This window comes from Oreochromis niloticus, linkage group LG6 (assembly GCF_001858045.2).
Source record: "Oreochromis niloticus isolate F11D_XX linkage group LG6, O_niloticus_UMD_NMBU, whole genome shotgun sequence".
In the NCBI taxonomy this organism is placed as follows: Eukaryota; Metazoa; Chordata; class Actinopteri; order Cichliformes; family Cichlidae; genus Oreochromis; species Oreochromis niloticus.
Genome location: NC_031971.2, coordinates 9,503,882 through 9,521,733, shown reverse-complemented (window position 1 = coordinate 9,521,733; position 17,852 = coordinate 9,503,882). Strand labels below are relative to the sequence as shown.

At 42.8% G+C, this 17,852-nt stretch overlaps 1 protein-coding gene and 1 non-coding gene across 2 annotated transcripts; both read left to right on the top strand.

The window, feature by feature from the left end:
• Window positions 1-1,427: 1,427 nt before the first annotated feature.
• On the top strand, window positions 1,428-11,502 carry nptxrb (neuronal pentraxin receptor b). The gene is made up of 6 exons (XM_005464876.4): window positions 1,428-1,675; window positions 1,878-2,669; window positions 5,819-6,218; window positions 7,129-7,370; window positions 8,317-8,496; window positions 9,247-11,502. Exons 2-6 carry the CDS (start codon window positions 1,941-1,943, stop codon window positions 9,490-9,492), a joined length of 1,797 nt encoding a protein of 598 aa, XP_005464933.1. The 5' UTR covers window positions 1,428-1,675; window positions 1,878-1,940; the 3' UTR covers window positions 9,493-11,502.
• Window positions 11,503-12,735: 1,233 nt separating this feature from the next.
• Window positions 12,736-12,807, top strand: trnap-cgg (transfer RNA proline (anticodon CGG)). Its single transcript has one exon. It is a non-coding gene; the product is annotated as a tRNA-Pro (tRNA).
• The last annotated feature ends 5,045 nt before the right edge of the window (window positions 12,808-17,852 follow it).

Below are 17,852 nucleotides of genomic sequence, written 5' to 3'. Positions count from 1 at the left end.
ACAGTAAACACTGCTGCAGTAACGACGTAGCAATCCCAGGGTGTCAAAAGCTGCTGTTCTGTGAGAAGCTGCTGGTGATACACGCAGAGATACACAAATTCTCCTTTAGCTACAGCGGCGCTGGATGTAACAAAGACAACCCTGCTGCCATAAATCCGGTAATTCGTGACACCAACAGCAAAGTACACCTTGGTGTCAAACGTCAGCATTTGACCTGCCTTAAAATGAGAACACTGAAGTCCAGGGTTGTCAAACTCATTCATGGTCCACCTACAGCCCAAACAGATCTTTGATCTCAGGTAGACTGAAATAAAAGCGCTGCATAACAAGAAAAAGAATAGAAGTTGCTTCCATTCCTTTGAGTATAAGGAAGTACAAACTCATTCTGGAATTAAACATTGAATAAAACATGTATTTTCAAAAGACGTGATGAGCATTCTGAGCTTGCTTGAGAAAAATAAGTGCACTTTCAACAATATGTCTCAGTTTTTCAACATTCAGCCGGTCGACTTCTGTCGTAAGTCAGGGGAAGACGTAAGCACGATGATGTCTGTGTGAGTAAGAAGGCTATAAAACTGCAGATGATTCAGACCTCACAACACAATGGCTGCTGCTGTAAAACACAGTGAAAAGTTTCTGCTTCATTCTCTGCAATCCAAGCAGCGCGCCACATTGGGCAGGGTGGATATAGCAAGTATGTGTTTGTGAGATATCTCTGGAAAGTGTAAGCTAGGTGAAAGGTATGTCACGGGAAGTGACCTCGCTGATTTTAGTTGTTTCATTACAAAGCAAGAATGACATATTAATAGGTTTGCTTTCCCTTCTCAGCACTGATAGTACCAGATTTTTTTTACAGTGGTAGATTACATTTCTTTCTTTTTATTTAAATTTATGCATTTTTATTCTGATTGCTATGCAGAGAAAACTTTATAAAAGTCTTTCTTCCATCCAGCGGAGAGGATTTGTTTGCTGAACAGAGCCACAGAGGACAGAGGGTCAGGGTTGGATCATTCCTGTTGGCGTTAGTGCTGCATTAGTCGGGACTGCCTCTTGAGGAAAACATGTTCTTCCTCCTACTCACTACAAAAACCCTGGTGTTAAAGGTCCCACATCTCTGTTTTTCCTTTCTTCTTCTCCTCTACACTATCCAGCCTTTCCACTTCTGCTGCAGCTCGTCTTACGTTTGATTTCTTACATCAGATGTCGCATGTAAATAAACTCAGGCTGTACACATAGTTGTGAAAGAAAAAGTGCGCTGCACACTGGGATTTTGCATCCCTTATCAATGCAGTTTGGACTCTTTACATCGGTTTTTATGTTTAGTTTTAAGAATGTGTCCACCCCACCTCCCCCCTTTCCCCCTTCCTTTTATCTTTCAAGCCTCCAGAACAGGATGTGCGCTCAGGCAGTGCCGTCACACGCTGATCCATCATCGCCTTGTTTGCTCGGCTGCTGCTGGAGGTTCACCTAGGCTCTGACCCGCGCATGCCCACATCCTCGCTCCTCCTCTCCGAGAGATCCCCATAGTAACGCGCGGAGGAGAGCAGCTTAGCAACACGGAGACTGGAGACGGAGCATCTCTGCTCCAGACAGCGCGGTGCCGTCAACACTAGGTACACACAGAGGGTGGTGAGGAAACAACAGCAGCAGAGCCCCGGATCTACCCGCTCCTACAGTAAGTGTCACATTCCGCCTGAAAGATCTAGCGACTTTATTTGACACGTAAGGCTGAGACTTTGATTATACTGAGGTTGGGCTGCAGTCTTCCTACATGCTGTTCTGTGTTCCAGCCTCCAAAGCCCAGAGAAGTCTTTGTTTTTATTTTTAATTATTTATTTTTTATAAGGATTTTTATTTTTATTTGTTTTTTATTGCAGGGTCGTGTGTGTGTCATCTTGTGTCTGAACTCCTGATCTACATCACTGCTCTTCACGGTCACCATGAAGTTCGCAGTGGTGCTCGTGGGAGCGGGCACTCTGGCCTTCCTCGGCGCGGTCATCTGCATCATCGCCAGCGTTTATCCGCGCAAACGCGCCGCTCTCGTCAGCGATAACGGCACCCTGACGTCGGAGTCGCTGCTCCAGCCTCTGGAGCCGGGGTCGGTGGCTCACGCCGGGCCGCTGGGCGCTCTGCATGGCGCGGAGTCGTACGATGGTGGAAACGGGCTCGGCGGCATCGGCGTGGAGGTTCCCACTCTGAACGAGCTCAACCTTGGGGAGGAGACGGGTGGAGGGCCGGCGAAGCAGTTCAGCTTCAGCCGACTCATCTGTACACCTGTGCCGGTGGGAGAGTGTAAGACCAAAGACCTGAGGCAGCGGAGGGACCAGCAGCAGCAGCAGGCGGAGGATCCGCTCTACGGCACCGGGGATGAAGACCTGCGGACCACCGCGGAGGAACTCCGGCAGATGGTCCTGCAGCAGAACGACCAGATCCTCATGGACCAGAGGACCATCCGGGAGCTGACCGGGAAGCTCAGCGAGTGCGAGAGCGGCCTGGAGGACGAGCGTAGCGTCCCGGAGCGCAGCATCGGGGTCTGGAGCGGGAACCGCCGCGTCATGGCCGGGGATGATGTGACCTCATCCGCCGCGGCACAGCTGCAGACGGCGCGGGCCGTGGAGGAGCTGGCCCGGGCCATCATGGAGCTAAAGGATCGCATTGAGAAACTGGAGGTAAACACAGGGATGCTGAGTGCGGGCTTGTCGCTGATTAACCTCCTGTCTGAGTTTTGTTTGACAGCGGGAGATTTGGAGAGGCACCAGAATGATGCATTAGCAGATGAGTCAGTCAGTCTAAATTAGGCTCATTTCAAAAGCTATCCTAATTTTAGTTTGATATCCACTGTGATAGTTTAGGACTAACCCTTAGAATTGACTTATGATTCAGATTAAAGTGCCACAGCTCTGCTGGTTCTCTGAGCCTGAAGAAGGGCTTCTGTCTTCATCACAGGTGCTCTGGTCTTTATCCCTCTACACCGCTTTTCATTCTTCCCTCCCTCTTTTATCTTCTGCTCCTCTTTCCTCTGACAAGTAACTCGTGACACAGATACCCCTGATCTCTTGCGCACGCTCCACGTGGACCCATGGGAAATCTTTCCACCTGCTGGCCCTCACGCTCCTCCGCATCCCCCCACCCTGCTGCCTCATACCCTGTACCACCGCATCTCCCACAGCAGGATGGAGACATAAATAAAACATGAAGCCGGCTGGACAGGAAGGAGGGAGGTGGAGTAGGGGGGTCAGATTCTATGTGTGTGTGTGTGTGTGTGCAAAGATTGAGACACACACCCACACACAAACACTGCTGCATCACTGCTGGTGCTCTCCAAGCACAGTCAGTTACAAGATTGTCTCCGTCAGTGAGAATTTATATCCTGGACGTCCAGATCCAGTCCTGCCTCAGCAACTCTCTTGATATTATATATCGCCCCCGAAGCCGTCTCATCCACACTCTCTCTTTACTGCTCCTCCACCAACACCTTTCTTTTTTTCAACTTATGCTCTGCATAGGCTACTAATACTGCCAGTGCCCGGCTGCTACAATAGCTCTCTCCATGGCGCTGCCTTATTAGTCGAGCCCCTTCCCTGCAGTTTCATTTCAGTTTTAAACCACCACTACATCTAACATCGATGGCAGCCATATTTAGAGGCAATAAAGACAAGACTGAGCTCTGCTCATTGCCATTATGTTAAATTTGTTCATGTATTTTTCACAAATATCCCCACAGTGAGTGAAAAGGAACTGCACTGACAGCCTTTTTTAACAGCATTTTCCACTTTTAGCCAATATTCTGACCCTCAGCTCTCATAATAAATAGTTAATTAATATTTACTGACATTGCTCAAGGCATCTCTACACCCAGCCTAAGGCGCAAATAAACAGCATTAAAAATTGAAAGTGATCAATACGATTAGTGGTCATCGACATCTGGACAACACGCTCTGAGGAGGACGGAGCTCAGAGTCCTTGTGTTTTTTTAATCTTGGGAAAGGACGCGTCTGCAAGCCTGGGTGTAATCCAAGTATTTAATTACAAAGTAAAGATTCAGATCTTGAGGCATAGATCAGGGCAGATGTTTGGCAAAGGAGAACTAAATGATTACATCATATTAAGCATACGTGGAAAAAAATCAGCTCACAGGAAGCTTCGGTGATGCAAGATTATTTTCAGTGCTACAGATAAAGCAGGCCACAAAGCCATAAAGAAATATGGTAAATTATAATTTACTCATCCCAAAAGCAAATAAGCTGAAAATGATGTAGTTAAATATACAGCTTAATAAATTAAAATATCACAGTGGCAGATGTCTCGGTAAGATAAAAACTACATAAAAGAAAGGAGAGCAATTAAATAGAAAACCAACTATTAATCTACATAGATACCATGTAAGAATATAGGTTTGTTATAAAATGTTAAAATTTGTAGTCATTTACAATTACTAATGTAAATTTTCATGACAACAAATGAGTTATATCTAAATATATTATTTTTGGCACAAAGCCTACATGTTGAAAATGTGTCTCTGCATGTAACAACACATATTTTTGGGCAGATATTTCCAGACATCATGGGTCAGGAAAGCCAGGAGTACAGCACCATCTAGGATAAATGGCTTACAAGGAGATGCCTCTGTGTCTAGACAGGCTGCATTCAGTGTCACCGTGTTGTTTGACAAGGATGTCTTTCAGTGCTGGAAATTCAGAAAAAGTCATTTCCTTTTGACATTGAATAAAAAGCTCTAACATTACCGTGCAGACTGACTCTTGGTTAACAGCTGTGAAAATGCTGCCAGGATCAAAATGTTCGATGTTAACGCACAGAAAACATTTCTTTTAAGAAAAGGCTTGAGCCAGACTGATGTAAGAGTAATACTGATATTTAGTGATTTCGAAATCCAATATATTGGCCGATGTTTCTTCTAAAAAACACAAATCATAAACAGATTTGCTTAAAATGTATTGTTTTCAGTTATTTATCAATCATTGCTAAGATGACAGTGAACTTTGGAAATAATCTTTTTGTTATTGTAACAAGTTGTTCGGATCAGCTGGTTGATGTGTTTGTGGTGTTCCAAACACTCTAACAAGGAAGTTGCAGAGTGCCCTCTGGTGGACAAACTATGTAACATCAACATTAGTAACATGGCTGAAGGGTGTTTCTCCCACGTCTTCGTTAGTTTTTAATTTTTTCATTTATCTTCAGTTGTAAATGCTGATACTGATATATCAGCAAATAGGCAAATATGATTGGTCGTGCTCTAGAAAAGTAATCATTAAAGGGCCACATGTAATAAGCGAAAGCAGTTAAATAGTAGCATGACTTTACTTTTGAACAGTGAACACAAAACACAGTTTATAATCTAGAATCCTTCTGCCACTCTCCCAGCCTGACTCTAAAACTACACTAAGTGTAAGTAAATATAAAAAGTGTTACATGCTACTAATGTTTACAATCAGTAATAAAATGCTACCTTTGCAAACAGAAAAGTGAAACATATTCCTTTGCAGACTTTCTCCACATCACACGGTGGTTAGAACTGGGCTCAAATCTGAGCCGGGCACTACTTTATGGAGTTAAGTGGGTTAAAATATTCATAGAGGAACAAATTCTGATTCATTTTATTATATTATGAACACATCATTAAGTGTGGGTGTTTCTGGTTTCATGCGCGCATGCACACAGGTGACATCTGTTCCCAACGGCTCCCCCAAGTTCCTATTATTATCATTTTTATTCTCTGCGCCTCTGCAAATGTGTCTAACCAGTACTAACTAGCATCAATGCTAACACAGATGCCATGTTTCTTATTTCTCTTCTACAGGCAGAGATAGGCCCTGCTGCTTTGAACCTCACAGACACATCTGTGGGCGTAAGTAGTGGCGGCAGCAGCAGTGGCAGCAGCAGCAGCAGCACAGCTGGTAACACCGGCAAGGCTCCAGCTCCGCCTTCCGGCAGTGCTTCCTCCCCATCTGCAGGGTCTGCCCCAGGGGGCCGCCGTCCCGCTTCCCCAGGCTCCTCTGCCTCCAGGCCTCCCGCTAAGGGTCCCCCTGGGCGTGGAAAGAGCACCTGGAGGGTGGAGGACCTGGAAGGGGAGCTGGAGAGGAAGATAAAGATGCTAGAGAAGGAGAGACAGGCCATGAGGAAGGAGACTCAGGGCCAGCATGAGAAGATCAACAAGGGCATCGACAACGTCAGCCACCGCGTCACTGAGCTGGAACACAGTGAGTCTGGGAAAAAAGAAAAAAAGAGGAGGTGAAATAAAGACATGACATTGTTGGATAAATAAATGAAGGAAGGGACGGATTAACTGATGTAAAGGGGTAGTAAGACAAGGGCAACATCAAGCTGAACGTAGATCAGAGCATCGCAAGAGAAGGCTGAAATGAAAGTTTAACGAGCTCTGCGGGTGAACTGGGTCATCTCAGCAGCAGAGAATATGCTTTAGATTAAAATTAGATGATTAATGAGTGTTTAAGGGTGGGAAAATGTCAAAGTGAGAGCTGAGAGCTAAAAATACAAAAATAAAGGAAGGGGAGAATAATTTATCTGAAATCATCTGCTGCTTTTACCTGCTTTAATCTTCATCTTCATCCTCACGGGAAGGATTCTTGCTTTGCGGTTGTCAGGAACGAGGTCTGGTTGTGTCACGTTGGTTTTGAAGGGCTTTATTTGCAGATTTTCTGAGCAGATATAAGGTTACTGCAGGTGAAAGCTTCTCGAAAAAGGAGTATACGCTGTTTGATAATGGAAGAAGTGGATGCTCAGAGGTGAGTTTGAGAGTTTGCGAGGTGCCAAGAGGAAGGTTAATAGGAAAAAGCACTGATTTATCCTCTTTTTTTCACCACTCTGTCATTCTCCCAACCTCTCTGACCACCTCTACACCTTCTCAGCTTTAAGAGCTGCAGTGTGGCCTCGAGTTAGAGAGGGTGATCATTAACTGTAACATCTGAGCTCTTGCCAGGCACTCTGTGCCCGAGTGTGTGCTTGAGTGCAAACTAACAGAGACAAGTGAGAAGAGAAGCCTCAGTGTCCTTGTATAAATTAATGCAAACATCGCTCGCTGTTTTCTCTCTGGGTCTGCCTTACAGCGTCTAACTTCTTTCTCTTCATCTCCTTCATGTGTCTCCAAAGCGATGACGGAGCCACCGTTCCCTGACGGCTTTGTCATCTCCTTCCCCATGCGGACCAACTACATGTACGGCCTGGTCAGAAAAGAGATTACTGAGATGTATGCCTTCACTGCCTGCCTATGGCTCAAAGCCAAAGAGGGTGGCATTGGGACCCCCTTCTCCTACTCTGTGCCGGGGCAGCCCAATGAGCTGGTTCTGTTACAGGGAGTCCACAATCCCGTGGAGCTGCTTATCAACGACAAGGTAACGAGGGTTTCTCAGACCTACCTGTCTGTTGTACCTGTGCTCATATCTGAACGTTGGGACAAGTCAGAACATTTTACATGGGAAAATTAATGGCTCTTCTCGGGAAAATCATTAATATCTCATAACCTTTAAGGTTCTCTTGTAATTACTCAAGCACAGAAGCCCGCAAGGAAGCTAATTATGATGTCTCACAGAGCAGTAGAGTATAGTTGATGGCTTACTGTTATTAAAGTGAGCGATGTAAACATGTTCTTTCTCACAGACTTATGGAATTTTAAAGGAGTGATGGAAAAAGCAAACCTGAAAATGTCACAGCTGTGTGCTGTTGTTTGAGTGAACAGCACGTGAATCACCATCTACATTAAGTTTGGGTTTTGGTTCTCAGCCTCAGGTGTGCACTGGTGTTGATCCCACTTCCACCATCGATCATTGCAACCCCCCACCCCCAAAATAAAAAAAAAAGTGCATTCCCACAGTGCAGAGAACGTAAAACTAAAACAGACGGTGCGCTTCAACAACACATTAAAAATTTACAAGTATAAGCAAGATAGGAGGGAAAAAAGAGCATAAAAATCAGACTTTTTTTGTGATTTATCACGGCCATAATTCAATCACAAACTGCAACATTACTTTGCCTAAAATTGTTCTTCGTCCAGAACAAAAGCCTCGATTAAAGTTGATTATAAATAAGAAGGCCGCGTCCTCTGTTTGTGTTTTTCTGCATTTGTAGCGGCGGGACCCACAGCAAACATGCATTATTGAGGAACACGGCACGCCAGTGTTTTCCTTTAATATTGCTCATATAGTTGCTGTATAGTTCCCGTGAGACAGTGCAGTGTAGTGGAGGTTTACCGTGGTGAAAGGTGGTCCAATTATCATGCGAGCTCAGTGTCTGCAAGTTTGAGAAATTCTAACTGCGGCTGCTGTTTCCTCTGGCCTGTAGGTGGCGCAGCTGCCCCTGTCCCTGCCAGAGGATGAGTGGCAGCACATCTGTGTCAGCTGGACCCTCAGAGATGGGGTTTGGAAGGCCTACCAGGGTGGGAAGATGAAGGGACGAGGGGAGGGACTGGCGGCCTGGCACCCAATCAAACCTGGGGGAGTCCTCATTCTGGGACAGGAGCAGGTGAGACGGATGCATGGATGCATGGATGCATGGATGGATGATTTATAGGTGAATGATCCATGGATAAACATACACAGAGAAACCAGGAGAGTTATTTTAAGGAACCGCCATTAGCTTTTCACACATGAAGAGGCAGAAACCTAATGGTGTTTATCTTCACGCTTGGCTGCTTCACTAGCGAAACAACTACATTACAAAACAGGTACGAAACGCGACATTATCCCTCCTCCCTGGTGTCGAAAGAACAACCCAAAGCTCGTCCTGCAGCCCTTTTGTCCTTGCATAAAGGACAAAAACACTGATGGAGCACGACGCAATTTGATGGATAGTTTCGAGAGGGAGCAAGTATTTTATTAATCTCCTCTGAGGATGGCTGATGGATTGCTGCTGGCTGAGATGTGTTGACTTGATTTAATGGAGAAAAATTCCCAGGACACAAGAGGGAAATTAATGCTTTTAATTGTATTTGTGCAAAATCAAGAAAAAATGGAATATTTTCCTGCAGAATAAACTTTATTTTAGCTCAGCCTTCACCAGCTACCTGGTTTGACATTTAAAGCATAGTTTTGGTATTTATCCAAAGAAGTGGGTGATCGTTATTTACTTAGTGTTAATTAAAAACTTTGTCAAGCAAACTGCTGCCAAATGATATTCCAATGGAAATCGTTTTTTCCCACCATAAATAATAAAGTAATGATGTTTAAAATGGCAGGTGTTGAAGTTCTGACTGTGCTATCTCTTCTACCCAAGGACACACTGGGTGGGCGTTTTGATGCCTCCCAGGCCCTGGTCGGGGAGCTCTCACAGTTTAACCTGTGGGACCGGGTGCTGAAGCCAGCCGAGGTGGCCGCAGTGGCCGACTGCAGCTCCTCGGCCCTGGGCAACATTGCGCCCTGGACCGACCACGACGTAGATGTCTACGGCGGCGCCACCAAGGAGTCCCTGGACCCGTGCCACGCTGCCCAGAGATCCAACCCCTCCGGCCCCAAACAGTGAAGAATGACTGGAAGAGGTCAATTTAGGAGTGAATTCAAGAGTCTAAAGAGTTTTTTTCCAAGTTGGAGCATCCAGTATAATTTGCTTGTTGGGGGTTGGTAAGCTTACTACCAGTGGACTATTAAATTGTCAAGCGTGGTGTATCTGTTCTGTTCTTTGTGTTGGTGTCCACGCTCATGTGTTTACTTCTGCAGTGAGATACAGTGAGTTTAGTCACAGAATCACCTTAGTGAAGGCTTGCATGGGTCGATCAACCTCTGGCGTGAACCTGTTTAAACGGAGACTCTGCATTGATAGAGTGGAATCTGTGGTTTAGATGATAATCTCTAGGGCCAGTCAGCCATACGAGATTATTCCAAGAGAAGGTTTCAGTGCAGTCATGGAAACAACCTTTAACGATGCCACATCTAAGGGTTTCTCCATTTTTGTTTTTTTGCAACACAGTGACACAAAATTCCATCTTTTCTTCATCCCGTGTCCAGCTGGTTGTGTTATGATGCTACAGATGATTTCTGACATGTTCTAGTGGTAATATCTATTTTTATTACTCAATGGGGAAACTGAGTTTGGTCCGTTTCTAACTGTATATGATCCTGTCGAGTAAAGTCTGTGTGCTATTCGGTTTTTCTATATTGCATACCACGATTCGGTAATCCAGTGGACTTATAAATGTATAATGTGTAATGTACTTCTGCTAATGTTGCTCTGTAATGTCTGCTCCTCCCTGCCCCACGCCCGCTGTAGCCTCTCGTGCATCTCACAGCCCAGCAAAGTGAAGTTGCAGCGTTTTTCTTTTCTTTTTGTTTGCAGCTTAGATCAAACAGCGCGCTCAGCCGACCCCTGACATAAAAACGTCATGTCTAACTAAGCACCACTACAAGAACTGGTATTACGATATAACTGTGGTATCACTGAATGTAAATCAGACGAAATGTAAATGTTTTGTTTTGTTTTTTTGGTGAAAATTACAGTGTACGTATTCCCACACTGCCCCACTCTACACATGTTTTTATTAAATCCTCACAGACTGAGGGGGAGGGTGTGAGGTGGACTGATTCCATGATGGCCATTTTGTACTTAACAGCTGGCTCTGTGCAGAAAACACAGCCTGAAAAGAAGACTCTGCTTCCACTGAGTGACAGTAAACTCAAACTACTGCCACCTTTTAAGTAACCTGAAGAACTACAAGCCAAACAAATAAATAGTAAAATTATTAAGGATTTAGATTATTTTAGTTTGTTGGATTTTTTATTGATAGTTATGCACCATGGAAGCATTTGAGTCCCATTTTTTTCATTTAATGAAGGGTTATATATATTTCCCTTGATTTAAGTTGTTTGGTTTTGAGCACATTTTCTCCAAGGTTGATCATACGGGACTTTTTTTAATTAAATAATTCAAAAATCCCATTTAACTGTGATGCTCTGTGCGCCCCGTGTTTTGTTTTGGTTTTTTTTGCAGGGGATCTGTAAAGTCACACGACTGTATTCCTCTGATGTCTGGCATTTGATTTGTATCATTCATAGCCAGCTTGAGATGGATGCGCTTAATGGCCTGCATGGAGTTGAGGCGGATATGCGAGGCGGACATCACAGGAAATAGAGGAGGGAAGAGCAAGCCAGATGCACTGTGAGGGCCGAGGGTTTAATTCTCGCTTCGTCTAGCTACGCTAAAAAATGTATCCAGTCAACACTGTGCAGCAAAATGAACTGTGGTTAAGATACACTCAGTGCTTCTGTTCACTTATTACCTCAATCCATCATTCCCGCAAACAATTTGACACCCTGTTGTAAAGTGCCTGCCAGGGCTCTCGTGCCCACAGAATGGTTTTTTTTAGAGTTTTCTTCTTCGTCGTCTCTTTCTTCTTCTTTCTTCTGTTTCTCTCTCTCGGTTTTGTTTGGTCGTTGATGGCTGTGACAGTGTTGCGCTTGTCCTTATCTGCATCTTCATGGATCTTCTTTGGTATTGTGAAATAGGTGGATAAAAACTAATAAAGTGGTTATGACAACAGTTCTGGAGTCGCAGCTTTCTAACATGACGTCAAAAAACAAAAGCAAAAAAAAAAGAGAAAGTGTGGGATGTGTGTGCTGGGTTTGAGTGGCTGATTCCTTCAGACTTTCCAAGCCATCCGGATTACTCTTCAATTAAGCAACTGCACTCAGCCTGCAAGCCTTTATACACATATATATATATATACATAATCACACACTAAGAAAAGGATTTAAGCTCTTTTTGTTGTGTGTCAGACTGGATTAACAGCATATTTGCTGTCAGATGGCACGTGTGTGTGAGTGTGTCTTTTACATGGAGGCAGTACTCAGCAAAGACACTCCACAGAAATCCTGACCGCTGATGTAGACATAATAGATTACTCATAAATTTAACGAAGATCATGTCGATTCGTGACTGCTCATCTGCCCACACACCACATTTCTTGGCGATCGGTTCATCTTAGCTGTGAGCTCAAGTCTAACCTCCTACTGCACAACACTTCATTAAAGTTCTCTATCTCACTTCAGCTGGTTTCCTGTGACTTCCTCAAAACCCAACCTTTACAGTCTGGTGACCAGCAATTTTTGTCTACACTCTCTGCACTTTTATCTCTAAAGCTGCTTTAAAAAAACCCACCAAATTTAGCTGTAATTTAAGTAAGTTCCTTTTATCTGTCTTATGATTTTTTGTTGAAAGGGGAGAGTTTGGTTAGAAGAATCCCCTCGAGGCTCTCACTGTGTTTGATGCCAAAAAAGAAGAAATAAAAGATATCTATCATCTGTTTTCCAAGAAGATATTAATAATCTATAGGAGGAAAGCTTTAGAGATAAACTGGCTTCTGCCACTCTAGACTGAAATATCAACAACCACTGTGTGGGTCACAATGACATTTTCGTGGAGAAACGAATAGTGGCTAGATAACTTTGGCAATAGTGGAAGCTGACCTTTGTGGCTTCAAGGACAGACTGTAAAAAATGAACACATCAAGTTGTGTTTTCAACCCTTGAGTTTTTTTTCAAAGCCAGCAATTAGAGGGGAAAAGGATAGACCAACTAGCCATTAACCATCAGTTAGCTGCGTTAGTAAGGTTCATCCTGTTTTCCATGATTTTAAAGAAGATGCTAACAATGGGGCATTAAAGATGATTAAATTAAGCTAATAGGTAGGCTGCTTGGAAGCTAAACTGGTCTCTTTATGTCCAACAATAGATGTAGCTACACCAATCTTTCATGCCAATAGCAACTCATCGGTGGCTCGTTGGTCTAGGGGTATGATTCTCGCTTCGGGTGCGAGAGGTCCCGGGTTCAAATCCCGGACGAGCCCCACTTGTTGCTTTGCTCTAAAAAGTTCCAGGGAATGAGGAAAAAGAAACAAAAGGAGGCAAAATGGTTAAATTGAAGGGTTTTATTAAAGTTTCTAATAGTAACTAATCTTTTTGCAACCCCAGTTATTGCCATCTCATGGCACTTCTGCATTGGCCTCACGTTTCAGACACAGAGGCTCCGTCCATGTTTGGTACCATGTATGCCCACAGCTGAATATGAACAAGAACGTGAACAAGGCTCAACAACACCCACATGCCACATGTCAATAATGCCTAATTAGTTTAAATTAGCATGTTATATAAAAGACTACTCCCTGTACAGCTGTTGCGAAGGAGGAAATGAAAAAAACAACACAATTTTTTGCACCAGGCTGAATAAACCTGCGTCTGCTGTAAAGCTGAATTGCTTTTTTGGAGCCAGCAATTCATTTTCAATTCAGGTTTATTTACATAGCACCAGTTTCCAATAACAGTCACCAGTCATCAACAGGGTTATTTATACTCTATGGTAAAGACCCCACAGTCTTCTAAAGAAAACCCTAATAACAAAACTTTGTGACTGTAGGAAGGAAAAACTCCCTTTTGACAGGATGAAACCTCTTGGATCAGGAAGAGGGGACAGGTTGGGTGAGGGGTGGCTGTAGCTCAGGAGTTTAAAGCAGGTCACCTACTACCCAGAAGGTTGGTGGTTCGACCCTTATCTACTCCATTCTGCATGCCAAATATCCTTGGGCAAGATACTAACCCCAAGTTGCATCAGAGTATGGATTTGTGTGAATGTTAGATAGAAAGCACTTACATTGAAAAAGCATAGAAAAAAGTGCTGAATGAGGTAAGTTGTATAAAAGCGCTTTGAGTGCTCAGTTAGAATAGAAAAGTGCCATTTAACATGAGGAGAAACATGTTGTGTTCGTAGCATGTGAACACAGTTTACACCTGCTAAACACAAGCATGTTAGCATGCAAACATTAACATGGGTGTTAACCACATGGCTCTTAGCCATGCATGTGGCTGCAAAGGTGGCTTAATATAAAGATAATTTTGAATTATGAGACTCTGTATGCTTCAGTTTAGATGCACAATAGTTTCTTGTGGATGGGATTACTGTGGAATGTTTGGTTTGCAACATCAAACAATGCTTGTATATAACAATGACCATTTGAGGCAAATAAGCACAACCAGCCAAATCTGTGAGAACAAGACAGCGAAAAATTGCTTTTCTTTCTGTCTGAACACACTTTTTTGCCACATTTGTGCTGAAGCTGGCTCCTCAACATAGAGATTTAGAGGACATATTTCGAGAGTCATCAGCCAATCACTCAGATGGATAATTAGTCAGTCAGTCAGTGAATCATCTAAGCAGCAAATATTGTTTTTCATTGTTAATTTCTGATTCTTGGCTCCATCTTTCTGTTGATATCGCCTCTGTCACAGCTTGTTAGCAGAGTCACATGGAGTGTTCCTTTCCTCTCCCCAACAGTCTGCTTCCCCAGCTGTTGAATTATAGATACCTTATTACCTCTGTGTAAGGGCGGCATTTTATTATGAAAAACCTTATGTGACACACCACCAACCAGCGACAAGTCTAACACGAGTTTTTACATTTAATCTTACACCCTCTCAGAATCTTTCTGAACATTTTTTTTCTCATTTCATTCAGGACAGACTTGGCGGGGAGGCGAGCGCCAGTCTTTCTCGTGACTACAGAAACAGAAGATTACAGATGGATTTTATTGTCACTGCAACTCGTGGCTTCATTGTCATGAGCCCTGCAGTCATGCAGCTCTTACAGATCCTCTCATAATTTTACAATTAAGCAGTTATTCACCTTTAATTGCTTTGCTTTCTTTTTGTTGGTCTCATCTCATACTTACCATAAAATATTTACAGTGTGTTTTCCCCTTGTAATAAATAATTTCCTCAAGGTCTTTATATCACCAGCTTTTCTCTTGACATAGTTTCAACACATCTTTTGTCAAAAACATCTCCATGTCCTTCTTTCCTTTACTGTGACATTCTCATTTCAGCGTACCCACCAGCCCTCTGGCTCCTTTTTTGTGATTTTCTCACTTGGGTATGCAGTGCTTGCTTTCTGCTGCTCAGTGTATTTTTAGAAGCTGTTTCACATGTGACTGAATGTGAAACAGCTGAGGAGGGTAGCTGTAGCTAAGGAGATGGAGCAGGCGATTCATGGTTCGATCCCTGGCATGTCAAGTAATGTATCCTTGGGGAAGATACTGAACCCCAGTTTGCCACCAGAGCATCCATTGGAGTGTGGATGTGTGGATGTTAGGTTAGGATCTCTTATGCATAGTTGGGGGAGGGGAAAAAAGAAAGTGTGGGTGAATGAAGCTTGGAGTAAGAAAGCACTTTGTGTGCTCAAGTTGTGTAGAAAAATACTATATTAGTACAAGTCTTTTATACCACTCAGCATTTATTTTAATAAGTTCTTGATGATTATGAATGTAATGTTGAATGTATCTAATCCAAATACATATAAAAAAGTAAAGGCCAGCCTTGCTATTGTTGTTTTCATATGCAAATTTGCAAACATAAGTCATGCTGTCATGTTCTTTTTAGAGAGAAGACACTTTTTCCTGGCAGCTCTTCCCAACAAGCCAAACATGTTCAGTCTTTTTCTTATTATGCTGTCATGAACGTTCACATGCTATCTGAGGTCTGGAGAGTCTGAGATGTAGCTCTTGGGTTTCTTGCAGTTTCTACTACATTGAGTCGCCTGATATTGGGGGAAATTTTAAACTCCTGGGAAGATTGTGGCATAAAGCTATTAAACACTCGAATGTTCCAGAGGCACAGGCAGCCAAAATTTGTGCTTTTATACAGGTGCTTTTCTGTTGAGCTCTTAATCAGCTGCTTTTGATTAGCAGCTGCTGGTTTCCAAGGGAAACAGTAAGGGTGAGTTTATTTTTCTACAGGGCTGCATCGAATCGTGCGAAAACTTAGGTTTTTTTTAAAATAACTGTATCATATTTAGATGAGATGGTTGAGTGCTAAGTTATCAGTTTGTGCTAACATGCTTGGGTAGCAACGTGCATTATCATTTCCATATAAATGTGCACTCTTTCGGCACAGATAGAGAAAGAAAAAAAAAAGAATAGTGTAATTTCAGGTGAAGCTTAAGCACAAAATTTGTGGAAGAAATGTACCACAGAGCCACACTATGTGTCAGAAAACATCCTAAAAATGTTAACATGTTACACCTGGGAAGCACACATCTGACAGTCATAGTGGCCACGCCCCTAATAATGCAAACTTTAGTAAACTTTTGAGACAACTTAAACAGGTGAGTTAAAAAAAAGAACCTTCCCATAGACTTGCTACAAAGTGGAAATTGTATTGTAATTTCTTATACATGTGCGTATTAAAGCTAAGCAGTTTAAAATGGGAGTCTGTGGGGGCGCTGAATGCTACTGCCAGCTTCAAGTGGACATTGGGGGAACTGCAATTTATGTTGCCTCTGCTTTATCTCCATCTGTCCACCCAATTTTCAGCTATGTGGGGTACAGATCACATAGTTTATATGCACCTTTTTTTCTGATAAGCATGAAAATTCATTTTTAACCTGAATAATAATAAATGAATGAAACAACATGTGATATAGAGATAGGAGATGTGGTTTGAAAGGTGTAAGAGAAAGTTAAGTAAGGACTGATCCTTAACTTTAAAAAAGAAAAACTTGAGATCTTTGAGAATCATAGTGACCAAAATCATTCTGTGACTCTGAACACTGTGTGCGTTGGTTAAAGGCTTCAAACAAAGAATGTAAACAGAGTCAGAATGTGCTGTCAAACTACACATATCAGGTGCTCAAACTGATGCTGTAACCCAAATGGGTCAATTAGGCTGATCAGAAATCCTGCCAAATCATGTCATAACATAATGCACTGCTGTGCAATTAGTTAATGGCTCGGTGTTTCTCTGAGCCAGCGCACTCCCTTTTCAGAGAAGCGGATAAAGAGGAGGTGATGTGAGGGTTGAAATGTCCCAGCATTTGGTCAACAGCATGCATTTTTCTCCAGAAATTAATCATAGAGACAAGAACAGAGGAGACCGTGAGAGTGGAAGGAGAGGAAGATTATCAAGTGATCTGATTGTTTTTCCTCTCTGGGATTGATTGATAATCCACTCTAATCCACAACAGAGTCGATTATTTATTTATTTTTTAAGATGCTCGGGTTGGTATTTCAGGTTGGATTATACCATAGAGTGTTTGAGGCTAAATGGACAACCAGCAAACGCACCTCTCACTGACAGACAGTGCAATTATTTCTCTTTCAAAGCACTGTGGGGTTTTCTGAGCTTGGGTTTGGTTTTGTGTGCTTGTGGGTGCACGTATGTAGAGCAGACTGACGATTCTGGGTCAAATCAATCCACCTGGGGGATTCCTCGCAGATGTTTCCAGCTGAATGTGGGTCAGAGACTGTCAGAGAGCTGATTAGGATGGATAAAAAAGGTTTTACCCATGCTCTGCCTGATCGACAGGAGAGTGGCCTAATTTAAAAACAGTTATGCATGCAGTTAGACAGTGATGATAAGTGTGTTAGCTCAAGCTCTGTACCACAGTAAAAATCATTTATACTGGTCCAAATCAAGAGACCTTCTGTGTATTTTCCACTAAATGACAGAATTAGACACCTTTATAAAATTATTCTTAAGGTATATGTTATTATAAACATCTTGTATCAAAAAGCTGTTAATAATAGATCCGCCTTAACCAGTGTCAGTATTAAGAGTTCTCCCTTTTTCTATATGTAATAAATGCATCAGAAGTAATTACACAGTTACATGGTATTTCTGTCGTTAAATTTTGTGTAGTTTTCCCTTTTTGTTTCCTTTTAATTTTCCTTGCATTTTATGTACATTTTTTAATTTATAAAAAAAAAGAAAAGAAGAATAAAAACTTAAGTTTGGTTACGTTAGCGTTCTCGGAAACGGGAGGGTGGCTTTCCATTTGATTGACGGACTCTCAACCAATAAGAACTCAGCTCGGCAGAGCTGGGCGGGGCCCAACTCCACGGATATC

What these genes read in the sequence shown, in the direction of transcription:
- nptxrb (XM_005464876.4), top strand. Translation starts at nt 1,941, where the DNA reads ATGAAGTTCGCAGTGGTGCTCGTGGGAGCGGGCACTCTGGCCTTCCTC. An exon ending in ATCGCATTGAGAAACTGGAG is followed by an intron (nt 2,670 to 5,818) that starts GTAAACACAGGG and finishes TCTCTTCTACAG; the next exon opens with GCAGAGATAGGCCCTGCTGC. An exon ending in AGCTGCTTATCAACGACAAG is followed by an intron (nt 7,371 to 8,316) that starts GTAACGAGGGTT and finishes TCTGGCCTGTAG; the next exon opens with GTGGCGCAGCTGCCCCTGTC.